Source organism: Ylistrum balloti, unplaced genomic scaffold (genome assembly GCF_031769215.1).
Source record: "Ylistrum balloti isolate Yb309-2 unplaced genomic scaffold, AGI_CSIRO_Ybal_v1 Utg370790, whole genome shotgun sequence".
NCBI lineage: Eukaryota > Metazoa > Mollusca > Bivalvia > Pectinida > Pectinidae > Ylistrum > Ylistrum balloti.
The window spans coordinates 274246-295870 of NW_026782461.1; the positions used below are offsets into that span (position 1 = coordinate 274246).

General features: G+C 34.8%; 1 protein-coding gene across 1 annotated transcript in view; it reads left to right on the forward strand.

Moving 5' to 3' along the window:
* LOC132558425 (uncharacterized) overlaps nucleotides 1–11079 on the forward strand; it is a 33892-nt gene extending 22813 nt beyond the window's left edge. Inside the window, exons 19-21 of the mRNA XM_060222992.1 lie at nucleotides 3499–3558; nucleotides 5686–5737; nucleotides 10978–11079. Coding sequence (XP_060078975.1) covers nucleotides 3499–3558; nucleotides 5686–5737; nucleotides 10978–11079 — 214 coding nt within the window. The remainder of the gene's footprint in view (nucleotides 1–3498; nucleotides 3559–5685; nucleotides 5738–10977) is intronic.
* The last annotated feature ends 10546 nt before the right edge of the window (nucleotides 11080–21625 follow it).

A 21625-nucleotide genomic window follows, 5' to 3' on the forward strand; every position in this document is an offset into this window, starting at 1 on the left:
ACTTTTTTTTAGCATGGCAAATCATTTTTGAAGATTGAAAAATGACCCTAAAAGTTTCAGAATATATTAGGATGAAAAAAGCTATTGAGGATCGGTTATATTGATCAGCTGGTAGATCAGATAGAGTGGTGTACTTATTAGTCCCAACAGGTACTATAATGTACAGCAGGCAGTAGGCACATGGCCACTTTGATTATATGAGAACTCTGCCAAACATAATAAACTGTACTTATCCTGCAATAAGCCTAGGGAGCCAACACTGACTCATAGTATAATGATGCTCTTACTTCAGGATAATCATCAGACATATGTAATAAAATTCTGCATAATATGTTTTTGGCCTTATTTCTATGCATGGGCTTATTGCCAGATAAACATGATAATATAGTTAGTCCAGTATTTTACATGTGACACACCAATCTATCTATCCTTATCTTACTAACTAAGATGTTTGGTGACAAATTACCTGTAATAAGCCCATGGGGATTCGCGCATAAAAACTGGAAAATGAAAGTAAAAAACCTGTATAAATGAAAAACTTTTTGAAAAAAAAAAAATTTTTTTCAATAAACTAGTTGCAAGACTAAGACATAGGTCATTAAATTATATAATGCTCGACAAGAGATAGGCTTACTTGGTATATGATATTAAGCATGGGCTTATCACAGGTACAAAAGAGTTAAGGTGGTGTGTGAGGTGAGGGTTTGTGGAGGAGTGAAATGATTGGGGAGAGTTCTGTAACAGGTATTGGTAATGTTGTGTTTTCTAAATGTTAGAGATGGACCTGTACGGCATACAATGTTTAAATTCTTCAGAGAATCATTAAACTATACAAAAGTTGGTATGATGAATGAATCCAAGAATGTGCCAGAGTGACAGAATGAATGTAACAGGACCATGGTGAGCAAAGAATCATGTCGAGGAATAGGCTGTAGAAGAATATGTAACATATGGAGTGTAAATATCATGTTAAAGTGATACCAATGTTTAATTCGTCAATTTTCTATCAAAATTTTCTGTTCTCAATAAGAAAAAAGAAAAAAGACGGAAATAAGCAAGAAAGACATACTACATATCAGAAATCAAACACATTATTTGGCAACTTTTAATAAAAAATGAAAAAAAAATTTAATTCTCAGCTAATACTGGTTCTATATGTAGTATACAGGTCGACGTGATTACTTCATCATTCCTATACCCCTACACTGTGAGGGACTGCATGGTGCCCAGATATCATTCTCAACTAATCCTGAAAGCACATGACTTTTGAAGTCTATAGACACTTCCTTCATATGACACAATATAAAATGAATTATGCATTGCGTCGTAATTTAGTCACATATAAGAGGGAGTCTCTAATTCATTTATTGATTAAAAAACAAATGAAATATCAAAAAACACAATTATGCTGAATAATTTAAGTTCATTGTCAAAATTAGAATTTTTTTTTTAATTAATTTTACTGTATGTAAATATTGTTATTTAAACTTAAAGACATAAGGTGTATGCCATGAAATATGATAGTCCAAAATCATATTATGTGTGAGGTCAATGGAACTCAATTTTATTGGAGATAAAATATTTATCTAGTAAACACAATCCTTAGTTTCTACAATTAGAGAAAAATACCGTTCAAGTGTTGATTGATGGTTCAGAAACACGGAAAAATATTACCAAGATTTAACGATTTTTGTTGACAATGTATGTGGTTCTCACGACCATTAAGAAAGTCTCATGATTTAAATATATAGAACATTTGTTATTTGTTTCAACTTGAGGAAGACAAAAATGAAAATGTCACTTATATGGCTTTTGTTCACTGATGCGTGAAAGCCATATATTATATATTAACATAAGGGATATTGGATATCAAACGTCTTAGAAAGAAATAGAAAATCAATCTGGTCTACAAAATCTGAAAACCAGGATCCATTTGTCAACCAAATTAAGTTTTCTCTCAGAATTCAGTCCAATCTTATTAAGACCAGACTTTATCATCAGTCCAAATAAATGTTGATGTCTGCACTCTGATCAGTAAACATTACACAAGAAGCCAGCTGTTGGCTATTGATCTTTGTTTGTAAGGGTATAAGTCCTGTAGTATTGTTACATGTTACACATGTTACTTCTTACTCAAAGTCAGGGGGTGGGCTTATTACAAGACAATTAGATGACATTGATTTATATTACAATGTACTACTGAAACATGATATTTATGGGTGAGCTTATTACAGGACACTGAGATGGCATCGATTTATAATATTACCGAGACACAACATATGTGGGCTTATTACAGGACAATAAGATGGCATTGATTTATAATATAACTGAATTATGATATGTGATTTATATGGGTGGGCTTATTATCAGGCATGTGCTTGATGAATAGAGTGTGCCCCAATATCTGGTTATAAGCTGGAACAGGTCAGCACTGGCTCCTGTTGATTGTCCTGTCATCTCATGACTGCGAGCTCTGCTGTTTTCAAGATGAAGAAATCTTAAGTTAGTTTCAACGAACATTTAGCCTTGCTATATGAAAAGGTTGTATAAAGTTCTTGGATTGAAATTACAGAACTTTTAAAACTGAAACACTAGTACACCATTTGTTTTTATCAATATTGATAGTGTGTAGTTAGTCTCCTTCAGCTTATCCCTGCAGTCAGTGTCATCATTTTTTTATTCTATGGACTCCAATCACTATTTCCTGCTGTACCAACCCTGTTTAGTTCCCAGTGTAGTATTTGTGACAGCAAAACTCACATTCCTTCCCTCCTGCACTGCTATCCACAGAGGTATGATGCACAGGTATCAGACAGGATTTATTTTCTGATGAGTTTGTGCTCTATAGACCTATGATAATGTAGCTAACTCCAAATGAAATAAATTCTGACTGGAACCTGTGAAATTTCTGCAAAGTTCCTGCAATGATGTCACTTCCTCCTCAAACTTTCATCCAACATGTATTTTATTTAAGTATTGATTTCAACATCTTCAGAAATTTTATTTAAAAAAAATACATAATGACTGGACAAGATGTAAAATAAAATATGTAGTCCTGTACCGTGGTATATATGAACTGGAAAAAAGAATTCGTTAAATTGTTTTGGGACAGAAAATTAAGAAATCCTTTCACTAGTTAAACCTCTTTGCTACACTTCATAGACAAATGTAAGTATATTATTGACTTATCGAGAATAACTGCATTGTCATCATCCATTGTGTTCATGCCCAATCATGTAAACCTAATAGCTTACAGAAAGATATATATCTGATGTTTTGTACAGCATACACTTAAACTCAATTGCAAAACGTTTTAGTGAAACCTTGCATGCTACAGTGTCCTTTAATGTATAACTTCAAAAATTTAATATTATGGTGGCAGGATCAATTATTGTTATGTGTTTTGAGATTCCAGGTATTTTTTCCTTGGTTAAAGACAAAGTGTGTTACTTTATACCTAGCAGTAATAACATTCCTATTCTGTTTTTCCCAACCTAGGGAGATTTATGTTCGTCTTGGACCTTTGCTTAACATGCAACAGCAAACCACCAAGAAGAGGTAAACGGTGAAATCTCCCGTGTACACTTCACGTTCACGTTAGCTTGTGGTTGACATCACATAACCTCAACATTCTCTCGCATAACGTTTTTCTACTTCAAAATATATTTTTATTTCCTTCTTTTTACATTGTATATCAATTTTCAAATTTCACAAAAAGATTTTGAAATAACTCTTGGGTTTTGGCTTCACATTTTATCTTTCTTTTGAAACATTTTATGGAACGTTGAACGCATCTGCAGATATAGCTGCTTTTTTTTTGCTCTCTTTATTGGCAACTGATTACAGATCTCATCGTTATGTATCAAAAGAGCTCGACTTTGATTTGCATTGTGAGGTATTAAAGAGAAAGTAAAAAATAAAAAAAAATTAATTCATGTTAAATTGAAATTTCAGCAATGTTGGAAAATATCAAAGATGTGTTAATCAGAAGAAAAAAAGACCGTGGTATTACTGGTCAGAAACAATATACTCCTAATAGCAATGATAGTCACAGAATAAATGCATGCTTCACCAATATATTAAATTATATAACGAAAGGCAAAGGGCACATGTAGAGTATGGGAAGCCTGACAGCTTTTAATGGTGTATCTTAAATACCTGATAAGCCTATTAATTGATAAAAAAGATAATTAATATATTTAAAGATTTAAATATAAAAATCTAAGAATTTCTCAGAAATTGAAATAAAAATAACTTGTTAATAGTTGAATTCATTATCTACAAGCTTAAAAGAAGAACATGGATGTTGTGTACTGTGGGTGTGGTGTAGTTTAAGCAGGTGTGGCCCTGCTTGTTGTAGGGTATTGAGCAGCAGATGCATGACTGCACTCTCTAGCTTTAAGGTATACGTGTATAATATCCGTTGTTTGAGAATAGCATGACGTGTTTGATTTAACTCAATTCTAGACTGTAGAAGACTGACTTTAGTGTTCGTAAGATTTACTTTGTTGAATTCTTCTAAATGTTTTGATTTTTTTTTAGTAGATGTAATTTACTCATCTGTAATGTTTAAATTTGTTTTAATTTTGTCGTGTTCAAGAAGCAAACATGATATTAAAGAAGATCACACCTCATAAGCATCACTCGTGAAATTCTGTACATATATATACACGTTTACATATATGAATATATTTCTTGATTATCTGGTTACAGGCAAGTCCTTGCATAACACTCCTACAAAGACCTTATCTGTGTATTTTTTTAAATCTTTCATCCCTCACCAGTACCTATATCAGTATTGCATTCAATTTTGAACTAAATGTTATGTTGAGGAGTCCATTAAACTTCCATGATTTTCATTAAACTACATCCTGCACATCCTATGTACAATCGTCTGTAATTTTGACTTAATTTTGACTTGCCATATTCCCTTATCTCAACTTAATATTTTCTTCACTTTCACATGTTCGTTACCCCCCCCCCCCCCCCCATTCCTACTAATTATTAAAATCTACACATCCTTTTACATATTGTGACTTAAAACACATTTAAACAAGCCTTTTTTTGTATCTTTTTGGACCTGTCCCTCCCCATGTGTTTTTGTCTAGGCCTTGTGTGTCAATCTTGTATGTGTTCTATGTGGTTTGTTTGCTAGCAGTGTGATGGTTGACCGGAAGCTTTGCTTAGCAAGTTGACTTATCTTATCTGGCGGATATCCAGCAAGAATTTTTATTTCATATGTTAATACAATTTTGCTGTAAAATAATTTTGTTGCAACGTGGGTAGTATTTGTTAGAATTTTTAAAAAGTGGTTTGGTTTTCATTTCAATTTTCATTTGCATTTAACAACTAAAGTGCAATGAATGTATATTTTCTCCTTTTGTGTTCTTTGAAAAACTTTGCATGTTTGAAGATGAAAAAATCTTAGGAAATAAAAAAATATATAAAATTTTATATTCCTAGTTAAATCAATGAGAGATGTATTATTTTCATTTTGTAAGGAAAAAAGTAACATTTTTTTTACAGTGCACGTGTTATTCAATTTGTAGATTATAAACTTGTCTGCATTTTAACAACTAGAATGCATAGCATGATTAAAACCAATGCAAGCTATGTTGCTTTATTACTCTATGTAAATGCATGCGTTATTTGTGCGTAACCGTACAGGTGTTTCCATTTGAACAGATCTCGCTTGCACAGTCATCGGCCTTATGTTCCCAATTTTACGACACTCCAGGTAATTGGTGGTGATGTTGCTATTTATTGTTGTTCTCTCAAATTATATGGTTTAAAGTGCTGTATTATCTTAAATCAAATTCTTTCTGTGGGTTGTTGTCCATTAAAGCTCATATTGTTTATTTGTCATCTCCTCATCTTTATCTCCAAACTAAAACACATTTAAAATACTTAAAAATCTGAAAGGTTTTGAGGGGAGAAAGGCAGGTGAATTCTGTATGTATCAAGTTCAGTTCTTGGTTATGATATTGATTAACAGAGTTTAATATTTCCTCAGTAAGAATTAAGATTAACAGTCACATATTTCTTTTCCCTTATGGTTATATATTAACCCTTTCGGTGCCAAATATCTCTCACAATATACAGCTCAGTGCCAAATATCTCTCACAATGTACAGCTCAGCACCAAATATCTCTCACAATGTACAGCTCAGCGCCAGATATCTCTCACAATGTACAGCTCAGTGCCAAATATCTCTCACAATACAGGTCAGTGCCAAATATCTCTCACAATACAGGTCAGTGCCAAATATCTCTCACAATGTACAGCTCAGTGCCAAATATCTCTCACAATGTACAGCTCAGTGCCAAATATCTCTCACAATGTACAGCTCAGCACCAAATATCTCTCACAATGTACAGCTCAGCACCAAATATCTCTCACAATGTACAGCTCAGTGCCAAATATCTCTCACAATGTACAGCTCAGTGCCAAATATCTCTCACAATGTACAGCTCAGCACCAAATATCTCTCACAATGTACAGCTCAGCGCCAAATATCTCTCACAATGTACAGCTCAGTGCCAAATATCTCTCACAATGCGCCAAATATCTCTACAAAAAATATATATAATGTACAAGATATAAAAATTGCCAAATATCTCTCACAATGTACAGCTCAGCGCCAAATACCTCTCACAATGTACAGCTCAGCGCCAAATATCTCTCACAATGTACAGCTCAGTGCCAAATATCTCTCACAATACAGGTCAGTGCCAAATATCTCTCACAATTTACAGCTCAGCGCCAAATATCTCTTACAATGTACAGCTCAGCGCCAAATATCTCTCACAATGTACAGCTCAGCGCCAAATATCTCTCACAATGTACAGCTCAGCACCAAATATCTCTCACAATGTACAGCTCAGCGCCAAATATCTCTCACAATGTACAGCTCAGCGCCAAATATTATAAAAAATACATATAGTAAAGATATAAAAATTGTCAACCTAAGTCGCCTGCAGCGGCCTGTCTGCATGTCGACTTTGGTCGCCTACGGCAGCCTGTCTGCATGTTGACTTTGGTCACCAACGGCGGCCGGTCTGCATGTCGACTTTAGTCACCTAAGGCACCGAAAGGGTTAAACAATTTTTATTAAATTTTCTGGTGAACTGGTTTCACAATGTAAGCCTGGAGAAGAAAAAATCATTCATTATATTTCTGATGTCCATTATTTTGTGAAGATAAAATATTTTAATGCATATGAACTAATCTTTATTTCCTTATCTACAATTGCAATTTTGTTTTATAAAACTTTATGATAGAATCCGATAAGATTTCATATGATGATCAACATTATTGTGACATCAAATGGTTTTCAGAATTTTCTTTGAATCTTTGTTTGACAGTTTACAAGTAACCTATTTCTCAAGGTCTCCTTCTATGTACTCTTTGTCTGTCCTTTGTCTCTTCTGTCTTTCCTCAGTCATTTCTGCCTGTCATCTACCTTTATCTGACCTTCCTCATTCTTCAGTCTCTGTTGTGTTTATTCTTATTCCATATTTGGGCATGTGGTTCATAGTTTATACACCCGTATGAATTTGTTGTGTACTTGTAATGGTGATGTATTTGTTCGCATATCTACTGTTGTCTACTACAAATATCATGGTGTGGGCACTGTAATGGTATTTCTAACACCCATGAATGTACACTTTTAACAGTCAAACCTGCCATATAGGCCACCTGTACATAACGACCTGTAGGACAACTACATGCATATAAATACCTGTTTATAAAGACCACTGGTTTTGGGTTCATGTAGTTCTTGAAATTCTTTATACAGGTCCCCTGTGTATAAAGGCCACTTTCCCGTGTTCCCTTGAGTGACCTTTATAGACAGGTTTGACTGTATATTGTAACTATGAAGTCACCAGATTTTTCCTTCTTGGCTGGGTTTTATGTTTATATTTTGATGATGTATTTTTTTTCGTTGGGACGGTCTTTTAGTCTTATGTGCAATGAACAAATTAGAATATTCTGGCCTTTTCTGGTAAATATATGATTTTAGGTGAGGATTTTCTTTTTCCAGTTTTTTTACTGACTCTTTTTCTTATTAATCTTGCTCATATCTCTTTGTAGAACACTGGAGTCCACTAGGGTAATAACAATGAGTCTATCACCGGGAGGATTCCATCATCCCAACATCGACGTGCGTCGTCATCTGTCAGCTCCAGGCAGGAGGATGCAGGGAACTGTTACGTAACCATAGACTGTCACAACTCTGCTGGACACACCCAGCCGAACACACGGCATATAATGATGATGTCTCGTCCATTGAAATAGCTCTCAACTCACTTAACTGTGATAAACACATCCTACAATTAATTATAAATATCTACATATGGAAACACATTATTCTACTAGCTAGCGACAATTTCATGTCTGGTGATCATTAAAAACTAAACTATTCTGTACATGTATATTCATTAGTGCCAATAACATCAAAGACAGACAGACCTATTAGACTCTGTGACAAATTATTGCCTATTATTCTGAAAAAAAATTTTTTGTTGGCATGATTTCTGTGTGGTCTAAATTGACAGTGATTTATATCCGATAACATCTTCAGATGTGATGTATTGGTACTGATGTGTATACATTTATTTTCAAAACTGCAGAAAAAAAAAATCTCTACTTTTCTCTATTTTTCATGTTTCAAACCAGTGCAGATCTAAGATTTTTTTTATTGCTTTCCTTCTTGGCCCTTTGATGAATCAATAAAAAAAAATCTCCTAAAATTTGAATACAAGTTTGCAGTGTTAAACTGAGGATATCTGTAAAGTAAATGTCAGCATGCTTATACTTATATACACTCAGTAGATCAAATCTGGAGTAAATTTTTGGTTTTAATTCAGAATGATTGAAAACTGATATTGATGGTTATCGTGATGTTCAACTTTCTACAGAAGAGTCTAAAATGTCATATTTCAAGTTGTTTGAAACAATTTTTTTTTTTTTTTTTTTTTTTGAAATCTTCAACAATAAAGATCCATGTGAACATCAACAATCTATATTTTTACCTACAATATGTATAGGTAAGACTTATGGAAAGCGAACCTAATGATATAATTTTTTTATTTTTTTCGTCAGAAAAAACTGCCAATACATATTCACATATTTCTTTATTTGTCATGTACTGCAATAGATTTTAACTCTGTGAACCATGCATATTTAATTACATATGATCCCCGTTAACTTCGGAACTTTTTTTCTGCAAGAGCAGGATGGATAAGGTGTATGAATGTTTTAATAGTAACTTAATTGTTATGCTCATTTTTATTAAAGTATTATTTAATTTGTTTTCTCGTTTAATGATAATGATATCTGTTAGAAAGCTACTGTGATACAGCTTTGTATAATTGTAAAACTATAATTGATTGCAGATTTTTATTTGTCATATTCTTATTAGAATGACCTCTTCCTTTCACATTTTTTACAATTTTTCAAATGAATCAGTCATTGTTTTGTCTTGCGCATTTATTCAACCGAATACTATTTCACATTTTTTTTTTTTTTTTAAGTTTCAGTAAGTGCCTGATAGTGTTTATACTGGACAGATCAGTCAGTCAAAATTTCAAACAGATTCATAGGACTTATTCAAAGTCAAGTTTAAAATTAAGAATAAATTTGTCATTCAAAATACAAAGGTTTTCAATTACGAAGACGCCACTTTCATGAAAACTTTGAGAAATATCTTATTCACCATATCTGAGAATTGATGATAATATGCATTGGAAAAAATCTACTATCAATGAATGACCATTCTGTCAGCACTACATGTTGCCTGATAGAACGTCTATGGTTTCATCAGCTCACTGTAATCTTCACAAGTCAGAAAATGCCAAATAAATGTATGTTTTTCTATCTCTGTCTAAACAAAATGTATATCATTCTTGGAAACTGTCCATTATTTCATATATGTGTTGTCTTATTGTTTTCAAGGTTACTATGTCTGTTCCATATATATATATTTATATATATATGAACATTTCTGTTTTTGAGAGTGTTCTGTTATATTGTTTTTGCAGTGCTTTGTGGTGTATCTACAATGTTCCGTTGTTGACAAATTACGTATTTTACCGTTTTACACCAATTTTAGCCAAATACAGCATGTATGTGATATAAACGAAGCTTTACCTTGATGTCAGTTATTTGTTATGTGTGTTTATTACCAGGTGAAGAGTATTCAGCCATTTTTGTTTTTAAAAACCAATAATTGATTTTGCCTGATTCTTTACTTCACTGGTTATATGTGCATAAGAATGAAGCCTTAATGTTGAGTCATATTCCTCACAAGCCTGAAGGTTTCTGGATCTTTTAAATATTTACGATGCAGACTTACTGAAGAGAAGACGACTATAACACCGATTCAATCTGGAGTATATATTTTACATTTTAATTTTAATTTAAAGTATTCTTTTTTTTTTAAAGTTTAAAATAATATTAATAAATATTTTTAAGATGTTTAACTGCTGTGCCAAGTCACCATGGATTGTATTACAAGACCAGTGAATTAGGTTTCCTGTTCATTAGCACTAAAACCTGCAGTATTAGAGATCAGTTATGTTGACAGAGATGTTTATGCTTCCTAGTAAATTTTTTTTAAGCATCAAGTCTGTACAAGTAACTGTCATTCATTCATGAAAACAAGGTGATTCTTAGTTATCATTATTGTAAAGACAAAAAAATTTTAATTTTCGTTAAATATCTTTAAAAATGTTACCGAGTTTTTAACATTATGTGCTTTGGTTACTGTCTGTAACATTTCTGTTGTTATAAACATGGTGTCTAGTCCCCTAACTGATAAAAACAACACACAATAATGTTGATCACTAGTTAGAATGCTGGACATGTGGTTTTATGTAGATAAGTTACAATTTGGTTCGTGGTATCTGAAATTTTTGTTATTCCAGAATGCTTGGCATTCTTTTAAAAATGTGACTGTGCCTCTTGAATTTACAGTATGATTTTGTAAGCATTAACAGGGATCAGAAAAGATTCATGGAGATGAACATTCCCAAGACAATGACGCATGAAATATTAAGTAGTGCACAGGGACACTGAGTGTTGGGTTTGAGAATATGTATATGTGCAAGGACTGATGCAGTTTCTTAACTATGGTGAATGTTCGAATGCGGGAGCATGACAAAGTGATAACGTATGTTTTGGTCCTGAATACATACAAAGGCTTGTGTATGTGTGTGATTGTGCATGTGTTGTGTAAATGCAAGTGTATGAAAAGCAGATGTATACATGTGTAGTTAGCTCAAATAAACAAATGAAATCTTATATGAAATATACATACCTAACTGCAATGGTGAAAATGTCCTTTTTATTACCACGAAAGGGTTAGTCAGCTGATAACCTATTGATTATATATTTTCCACTCAGTGCCTTGTAAACAAATTTTGCACCATCATAAATAAATGATATTAACTAACCACTGCTTTCTTATTTTGTCACTGTATGAGGAAGATATTGAATCATGGAAACATTTGGAACAGTGAATATTTGAAATAGAGTAATAATTTTCAAACCTTGAAGGCCATATTATATCTTATTTGTTGAGAAAAACTGGGATATCTGTTATCACAATAATATCTTTTGGTAGAAGGTACCCTAACCTCACAGACGACATTTGTGGCCTGTATATGTCATCTTGTCCCAAACCCTTAATCTGGAAATGGTTTATATGGTTTCACAAGATATCTTGTGTACAAACTTTTTATTTCAAATATGGAAGAATAATCATCACCAATATCCGAGTTCAGAATTTGACTACATATATGTATATGATATGTTGTGAACATGCACCAAGTTTTTATTCTCAAGATATATACACAAACTTGTCATTCAATCACCTACCCAAAGGTTCAAAGTAACCTTTCACAATGTTTCAAACATACTAATGTTTAAAAATTTTACCTTTTTGTTAATCCATGATGGAATCTTGATGAAATTTGCCTGGAATGATCCTGAGATGGTTCTGACCAATTATCTTAACATTACAACCGTCTACAATTACCTTCTCGTTTCTAGAACTTCAATGTTCCTCTAGGGATGCATCATTTTAAGCTGTTTTAAACTCTTTGAAACTTGCCAACATTGTTCCTGCTGGATGATGATATTTTGGGACAGTCTGAAATCAAGATGGCCACCATCTTGAAAACACATTTTGAGATTATTTTCCATTGTTCAAGAAAAGATTTGTCTTTTGAAGTGGTCATGATTTTTATAGGATGACCATTTTGTGACAAGGTTGCACAATCAGTTTTTTTCAAAGAATTTAACAAGATGATTCTTACAGAATATTTTGGGTTAGACGAAGTGCAAGAGGGTGGCCATGATCAACGTCTTAAAATCAAGTTTATGCAATCATTTTTTTTCACAACAGCACACATAAATTTTTTAATTTTCAAACGTGGGATTTAGCTGAAACTTGTCAGGAAAGTTGCCAAGAGAGCATTGCTATTTTCATGGTTGATCAGAAATTCAACATGGTCACAATGGCCGTCATATTGCCATAAATAAAAAAGAAATGATAATCTTGAAACTGGTGTGATATGGCGGCTATGAAAACAGCATTGCTCCTTAGTTGTCCAAACAACCCGTTACCATGTATCTTGAACCTCGACTTTTAACTTTCAGAAATTTCTGTCAATAAATGTTATTTTTGTTGTTAACTTTATTACATTGATAACGAAAAAGAAATTTTTTTTATAAATTCCAATATTCAATATTATACACTTGATCCAACCATCACTTTTTCACCTTTATAGGCTGATGGCCAGTAAGGTCAATTTGCCTCTGACATTTTCATCTTGGACAATGACCACCAAAATCTTGGCGTAGAAATCTGTTTCACAGAATATCTTATACATATTCGAGGAGAGCAGGCCCTCGGGGAGACCAATCCTCCATTTATACAAAATTGAGATAATTTAATATCATACATGAATAATCTACACTGAAGTTTCATCAAAAGACCTTTATCATAACTGAAAAAAATGTTTTAATGGTTTATCTCTTATTCCCCACACAGAGCCCCATACCTCTGCATCCATTGGAATCGACAGATTGCCTGCTTTGATTCCACATCGAATCTCCCTTAGGCAAAGATGATTATTTTTGTTCCAAATTAGTCAAACTACCTTCGTTGGAATAGACTTTTGTTTAGGACTAGCTCAATTTCCCCTAGTCCACTTATGTCTTAGGAGCTCAAAACCTTATCCAGAGAGTACTGGAGGTACTTTTCAGATAATTTTGAAATCCTTGAGAGGTATATGTGCTACAGCAATAATTTCTACACAGCTTCAAGAAAATACATTTCATATATTTAAAAAAAAAATGTATTTGCAGAAAAACAGGAATGATTATTCCCATTCGAATGTTATCAATTTTCAGTGTGATCACAAGTCGAAATATCTTCCACACAATTTCGACACTTGCCGATGAAAAAAGTGTGGCAAATCATTTCCTGAAGTAACTAACCTAGTAAAAAGATTCATTTTTTTTTTTTTTTTGAAAAGAAAATTTCAAACCCAAAATATTGATGTGAATATCCTCCACATGATTCATTTATTTCCAATATGAATGACATAACAGATAATGGATCAGAGAAAAAGACCAAACTAACAAAGAACATATAAAGAGGATTAAAATATGGAATGTTGGAGTTAAGATGGATGGCATGATCTTGAACATGTCGTCCTGTGCTTATTTTCTCGATGTTTTAAATGGACTGTTGTGATGTTTAGGTGCTCCATTTTAATGTCTCGTTTTAATTGCCTCATTAAAGGTCACAGTAGATAAAAACAGAAAAACCTAAAATATCCCCTAGGAATTTTTTTCATATTGAATTATGTCCAACATCCGGCCACCTTGACGTCAGAGGGGTCAATTTCTTCCAGACTGCATCAGACTAGATCCTAGAACAATGTTTACTGATGCCACGTTTTAGGGAAATTTGTAAAATCCTTCAGATAAGTGCCGATATTAATTTTTGATGATAGGCCACACGTGATCAATACTTATTAACGACGCTAAGTCTCACCTGTAATTGTTTCAATATTGTGACGATTACAAGGATTTCTGGTGGATACTGACTTCGAGAAAGAATGTGTACATTTTAGGTATACAAATTGTGAAGCACAATCAACCTTTTTGCCAATGATGATTATCTGATGGTGTGGGATATGACGCGTGATTAAATTGCTCTTTAGATATCGTTTTGAATTGAAATAAAATTACTAACACATATACCTAGGAGGATTTTAAATTCGTGTTCCAACGCCCAGTGTCAGCAAGCTGTTTGTCTAATAACATATCTCTAGGTTGACCAATAATGATCAAACAGAAGTCGTTTGAGTGTATTATAACCCTGTTATCAGGCTTCATTCTGAAACTTCATTTCAGATTAACTGCACCTCAGTTTCCATCCCTCGGACCACATACAACCTTCTCAGGCAGGTATCCCTTTTTCCATCTCTTAGACCGCCGACATCCGTCTCCTGCTGGTATCCTTCCTCTGTCTGCATCTCTCGGAACACAGAAAACCTTTTCCTGCTGACATCCCTTTCTGTCTTCATCCTTTGGACCGTTGACAACCTTCTCCTCTAGGTATCCTCTCTCTATCCCTAATCTCTGTTCATAATTTTAAGCACAGACAACCTTCTCCGGTAGGTATTTCTTTCTGTTTCCATTTATTAGAGCATGGACAACCTTCCCCTCTTGGTATCCTTTCTTTGCCTCCATTCCTCGTAGCGTAGACAACATTCTATTGCTGGTATCCCTTTCTCTGTCTCCATTCCTCGTAGCGTAGATAACCTTGTCTTGCTGGTATCCCTTTCTCTGTCTCCATTCCTCGCAGCGTAGACAACCTTCTATTGCTGGTATCCCTTTCTCTGTCTCCATTCCTCGTAGCGTAGAGAACTTTGTGTTGCTGGTATCCCTTTCTCTGTCTCCATTCCTCGTAGCGTAGACAACCTTCTATGGCTGGTATCCCTTTCTCTGTCTCCATTCCTCGTAGCGTAGACAACCTTGTCTTGCTGGTATCACTTTCTCTGTCTCCATTCCTCGTAGCGTAGACAACATTCAATTGCTGGTATCCCTTTCTCTGTCTCCATTCCTCGTAGCGTAGACAACCTTGTCTTGCTGGTATCCCTTTCTCTGTCTCCATTCCTCGTAGCGTAGACAACCTTCTATTGCTGGTATCCCTTTCTCTGTCTCCATTCCTCGTAGCGTAGACAACATTCAATTGCTGGTATCCCTTTCTCTGTCTCCATTCCTCGTAGCGTAGACAACCTTCTATTGCTGGTATCCCTTTCTCTGTCTCCATTCCTCGTAGCGTAGACAACCTTGTCTTGCTGGTATCCCTTTCTCTGTCTCCATTCCTCGCAGCGTAGACAACCTTCTATTGCTGGTATCCCTTTCTCTGTCTCCATTCCTCGTAGCGTAGACAACATTCTATTGCTGGTATCCCTTTCTCTGTCTCCATTCCTCGTAGCGTAGACAACATTCTATTGCTGGTATCCCTTTCTCTGTCTCCATTCCTCGTAGCGTAGACAACCTTGTCTTGCTGGTATTTATTCTCTGTTTCCATCTCTTGGACCGCACACAACCTTCTTCTCCTTGTATCCCTTCCTTGCCTCCATCCCTCGGAACACAGACAGTTTTTCTCCTTTTAGTATCCGTTTCTTTGTCTCCATCTCTTGGAGCCAGACAACCTTCTCTTTGTATCCTTTCCCTATATCCAGCCCTCTCTTTACCATACAATTTTTACTAAAATTTAGAATTTTTCAACATGCAGATTACTTGTAAGTATTGGTCAGCTATACAATATGAGTGGGACTTATCTTCCTGAGATGGACAGCCATGGTGTGGTCAAATGTCCACTCCTCAGAAGATGATCTAAGGCTTTGACCTGTAAAACTTGAATCATTATCTCAAAGATGACAGAATCATTATCTCAATGATGACAATCCCCGTTTCCCTTTCACTTCATCCACTGATGCTTCCTGTCTTTTCCCTACCTTTTTTTTTTACATCAGTACCTTATCCTAGATACTCTTTCATTCTATGTCATTTATCTTATGTCAGTCATTTACATTTTTATCGGCAAATTATTTCTATCTATAAGCATTCCACCTTCCCATTTCCAATAACAAGTTCTAGCTGTTATAATGGCATCCCCTCAAAGAAATCTCCACCGGTACTAGTGTCGTAAAAATGCATGTAATCTTGTATATAACAACCCGTGATGCAAAAAGATATAATTCTATAAAATTTAAAATCAGTTAAAATACATATAACAATCTGTGTACCACAGTTAATGTAAGTACATTACATATACAAGAGATCCCAGAAGGATCTTGGCGCCCACCATTTGAGGATCTGTTTTCAGTTCTTGAAGATTTGTTTATTTTTTTTTTTGTTACAGGTGTTGTAAATGTTCATGAACTGGTCTTCATTGAATGTACTCAATGATGGCACAAGATATTTTTATTAAGCACCTATTAGCAAATATCATTTGAAAAAGATCCCAAAGTATTATTAGATAGCAGTCAGTTACAGGTGGATAATGGACAATATGCTTGTGCTGTATTACTGTCGACATCCAAGATGGCTGCCAGTGGGCCACCATGATTTCAAATCAGTCCAAAAAAGGTACAATACACAACTAGGGACCAAGGGAAACCAATATCTATGAAATATCAGAAGGATCCATCCAGTACTTCCTCAGAAATAGCGGTATCAAACATTTACTTCCAAAATCCAAGATGGCCACCTGTCGGCCATCTTGAATTCGAATCAGTCCAAAAAAGGTACAATGCACAACTAGGGACCAAGGGGAACCTGCATATGAAATTTTAGAAAGATCCATCCAGTACTTTTCCAGAAATAGCGGTAACAAGAATTGTTTACGGACGGACGGACGCCTAGACGGACGACGGACGGACGGACGATGGACCACGGACGCAGGGCGATTTGAATAACCTCAGTAACATAGCAAATCACTGTTGTCATTGAATAAGTGTATAATGGGGATTGACTATTCTCTAAAAACTAACAGTTTTTCCTTGCCTTTTTAGCCCACCATCTATTACTGAGTTCACCTTGTCTAGACCTGGCCCCACTTGTATAAAACATCTCAACTTGAGATTTCCTCAAGTCGAGATTTTCCTCAGCTGATATCTCCTCAAAAACGTCTTGTATAAAATTTTCTCAAGGAACAGGAGGAAGGCATCGGCTAGGATGTCCTGAAATTCCTTGAGGAATTTTCATACAAGATATTTTCAAGGAGATATTAGCTGAGGAAAATCTGGGCTTGAGGAAATCTCAAGTTGAGATGTTTTATACAAGTGGGGCCTGATCCCTAAGTGCAGATAAGGGTATATCTACATTCTTCTTATATGGATTATCATCTTCTCTACAATGACAGAGTCGGACACATCATAGAAGGTTTTGATGATCAGGTCGCTGAAAGAACCATCATCTAAGTGCATCAAACAATATTTGTACCACCAGGCCCCATATAAGGAAGCACAAGAACTGGCGGATAAGTCATTATCTCTGTCGATTGTGGAAAAGGCTGCCCCGCCAAACTTGTGCAAACTATCAAATGGCTTACTGATGTTACGATTGCAAACATAGGTCTTGGATACGGTCATCTTGTAATTGGTAGATTCGTTGTAAACACGGAAATTCCAGTGTTTCAGTGTTATAGTTTCGTTGTTACTGAGGTCGAGAAATACATATATTTCATTGTTTACCAGAGATAGAATGTTTAGTTTCTCCAGTCCAATCCAGTATTCCCCAGATGCATAATCACCGAATCCGTTCTTGTAGTTGACCCAATCTTGCTCTCCAAAATCATAACTCCCCTTGTTTTTACTGTGTATTAGAGTCCAGTCGTTCTTGCACCAAACATCTATGGAATTCTTACCGTCTGGTTTGATGGTATTTTCACCGCTAACAAGGGGTCCTGTGCGGTACAAACTGTTGCAATCTGTCAAATAAACAAATCGGAACTATAAACCAATATACCTACTTGAAGAACACTACTGATGTTAATTCCGGATGTATTGGTTATTTTATCATCATTGATTCAGTTTACTTGAGGATAGTATTTGCCAGTTGCATTGAAATACTTTGCGCTTGCAAAATGCATTTATCTTAATGTAAGCATCTGGTGAGCGCGTGTTTTCAACATAAACGTTGATCATGTTGTATGCTTCAGTGAAAGAAGGTTACTAAAGGTGTAGAAGATAGTGTTGGTCACTGTATATAAAAAATAAAACACATGTTCTCATTGCTTTGCAATCAAATTTCTATTTCTCCACAACCTGTCGATACTGTTGATGCCAAACCTCTTCTGCAATAACTAAAGTTGAATAAAAAGGATTAAATGACCCAAATTAGTTATTTTTACCGATTCTTTTCTGACATCTGAATTAAACACGTTTTCCAACGACAAGCCATCAAAGAGGGACGATTGATTTGAAACGCTGCAAATCGGTTTCAGAATAAGCCTTACTTATCACAACATAATGCCAAACCAGAGTTACTCGTATTTCAACTTCTTACTTAACCTTACCTAGTACACATGTCTTCTTCTGGACGAGGTATGCATATGACGGGGGACATTCACATATACCATTTCGACAAACGGAAGAACTCACCGGCACGCAGTCCGCATCACTAGTACATGCGCCAACAACTGCGATGAAAAATGGTTACAGTAAGGTAAATATAGAGCTTCGTCACATAAAACGTGGATTTTGATCTCAAGAGTTTTGAGCTATTCTGGTTACTAAGTGAAACTATAAAAAAAAAGCATCTGACATAGCATAATATTGCACAACGATACGATACGGGGGGGGGGGTACCGGGTATATCAGAATGTCCTTTAGCAACAATTTTTGTTTGAAATCTGCTCTAAATAACATGTTTTTTGACATTGTCCAGCATTTGATGTAGTTATGCCATCATATTCTCTGTATGTGTCATATTACGCACTATATGAGACCAATAAAGAGAGCGTTAACTGTAATAAATCATTATTCAGCCGAAGTAGTTTTAACACATTTTAACAAAGGAGGAGTGCCAGTTTGGGCCTTCTGGTGGCCATGACGAATACTTTTTATTTTTTGTCTATTAAAAACTTGAGGTCAGGCGGTAATGACATGACATTAATCTAAGGTCAGCTCAAGGCCGTTCAGTTGTTATAGGGGGGACGAGTGGGGGATCAAATTCATAATTATTGCAATAATTATCAAACTAAAATATTTTTTTTAATTCTTTTTCTCTTAAATGTCATTTGATGATATATTTCAAAACTTTCATTAGAAAAAATGACCAAAAAATATGCCATTGTTGAAAAGTAGGTCACGGTAATTAAGTGCCCTAATTATTAATTAAGTCACACTTGAGCACCGTTTTTTGTCTTAATGCATCTATAAGCAATACGTTTATCACGTGCAGTGTATTTATTTGAACTATTTTGGCATGAATTAGAGCAATGAAGAAGTTATAGTCAGGGTAAGAAAGGCATGCCATTTAAATAGACTAGTTACAATTTAAAGTGCAAGAGCACCAGTCACTATCTTATTCCGGTTAATGAAAATGAATATTGAATTATACTGTATGAAAAATTATTTCAAATAAATTTCACAATATAATAATTCTCCCGTGCATTAGTTGTATTCTTCAGCTTTAACATAAGATGGTTTGACACTAGAGCTTTAACATCAAATAATATGACATCATGACATCTCTCTGATGTATACCTTGTTAATGGTCTTGTTTCAAACACTAGCAAACTTCAGTAATCTACAATGCAGTGTATGTAACACATGGTATATCCAGATATATAAGTATACTTTGTTCTGTGCTTATGCACATATCTCGTGTATCACTAAACCGTTAAATATAATTTCATTCATACAAGTGTGACATATATATAATAGTATTATAGTATTTTGTTTAGTTTTTATCAACTTTTTGTTATTTTTGTAAAATGCCAGTACACAAGCAGTGTGCTTGCTGCAAAGCAGATTATAAAGTCAGAATATATTGTCTGAATCAGGCAGATGTTCTGTCTTTCTTGAAAGATAACATCAATAAAGATTTATGTTTAGGTGACCCTGTATGTAAGAAATGCAGAGGGAGATTCTACAAACACCATGAACCAGTAAAGCATTCTAACAGTGGTTTAGACCATCAGAATGAGACACCTGACTCTAAAAAAGTCAAACTTGGTTTTTGCACGAGCTACGTTTACTGAATCGCGATGTTTCGTTTGTGGAAAGTCCAGAGATGAAAAAGGTAAAATGGTGAAACCATGCACGGAAATAAGAGTTAATATTTTCATTAAGACAGGTGTCAAGTGTGACTCAATTAGTAATTAGGGCACTTAATTACCGTGACCTACTTTTCAACAATGGCATATTTTTTGGTCATTTTTTTTAATGAAGGTTTTGAAATATATCATCAAATGACATTTAAGAGAAAAAGAATTTAAAAAAATATTTTAGTTTGATAATTATTGCAATAATTATGAATTTGATCCCTCACTCGTCCCTGCTATAACAACTGAACGGCCTTGAGCTGACCTTAGGTTAATGTCATGTCATTACCGCCTGACTTCAAGGTTTTAATAGACAAAAAATAAAAAGTATTCGTCATGGCCACCAGAAGACCCAAACTGGCACTCCTCCTTTAACTCATGCCACTCAAATGAAGGCCAGTCCCATCCTTTTGAACACACCTGATAGCCCTTCACATCACAACGTTATAAACTCAATATCTTAACTGTAAGTGTTTTCTTTTTGGAAAGAAGTTGTTTTAAGTAAAATGTTGATGGACGGACGACGGACAGATGACCTAAAAACCTAATTAGTTGTTGATGTGTTATCTAACACTTTGATAATATTCTAAGACCATGCATCTTTCCTTATCAACATTACGATTTGTCAGTTATGGTGGTTTAGAACAATCAATCACCACGCGCTTTTGATTTTGCTGTGAAGTAATACACGGATAAAAGTAAGCCGTATTACCAAGAACGCATTTACTGCATTTCTAAGACTATCTTTCCGGACAACCTTCTAAATGAAAACATTCTGTGTTTCAAAACGTGACATTGATTGCTGGGTTAATAGAACAGATTCTCACAAGCTACATATTTTGTTTTCCTCTCACGACAAAAAAAAACGCTACCATGTCCATTCTGTACTTTACTGAGACACATCCAAAAATTCGAAAACACTATTGTTCTACAACAAAAATAAAATTTGATAATAGATTTTTCATTACCTGAGCATCCTTTTAGCGATTCCAAATTTGACCACTGTCCATTGGATTGGCATGTGATGTTACCACTGACAAAACTAAGACCTTTAACACAATCATACACAGCAACTGTGCCTGCCCGCGTGAAATCCTCCAAACCTGGAGACACCACGGCAGTTACTATGGCGGAGGAAAACGTTGGTGGGAAGTCACACCCTGAAATAGACATGACTTTGCTTTTAAATAGTTGAAACATTTTATATTGTTAGAAAGCAAAGGTTTTTGAAGACAAGCATGTGATTCTTATCTTGTACTTTCT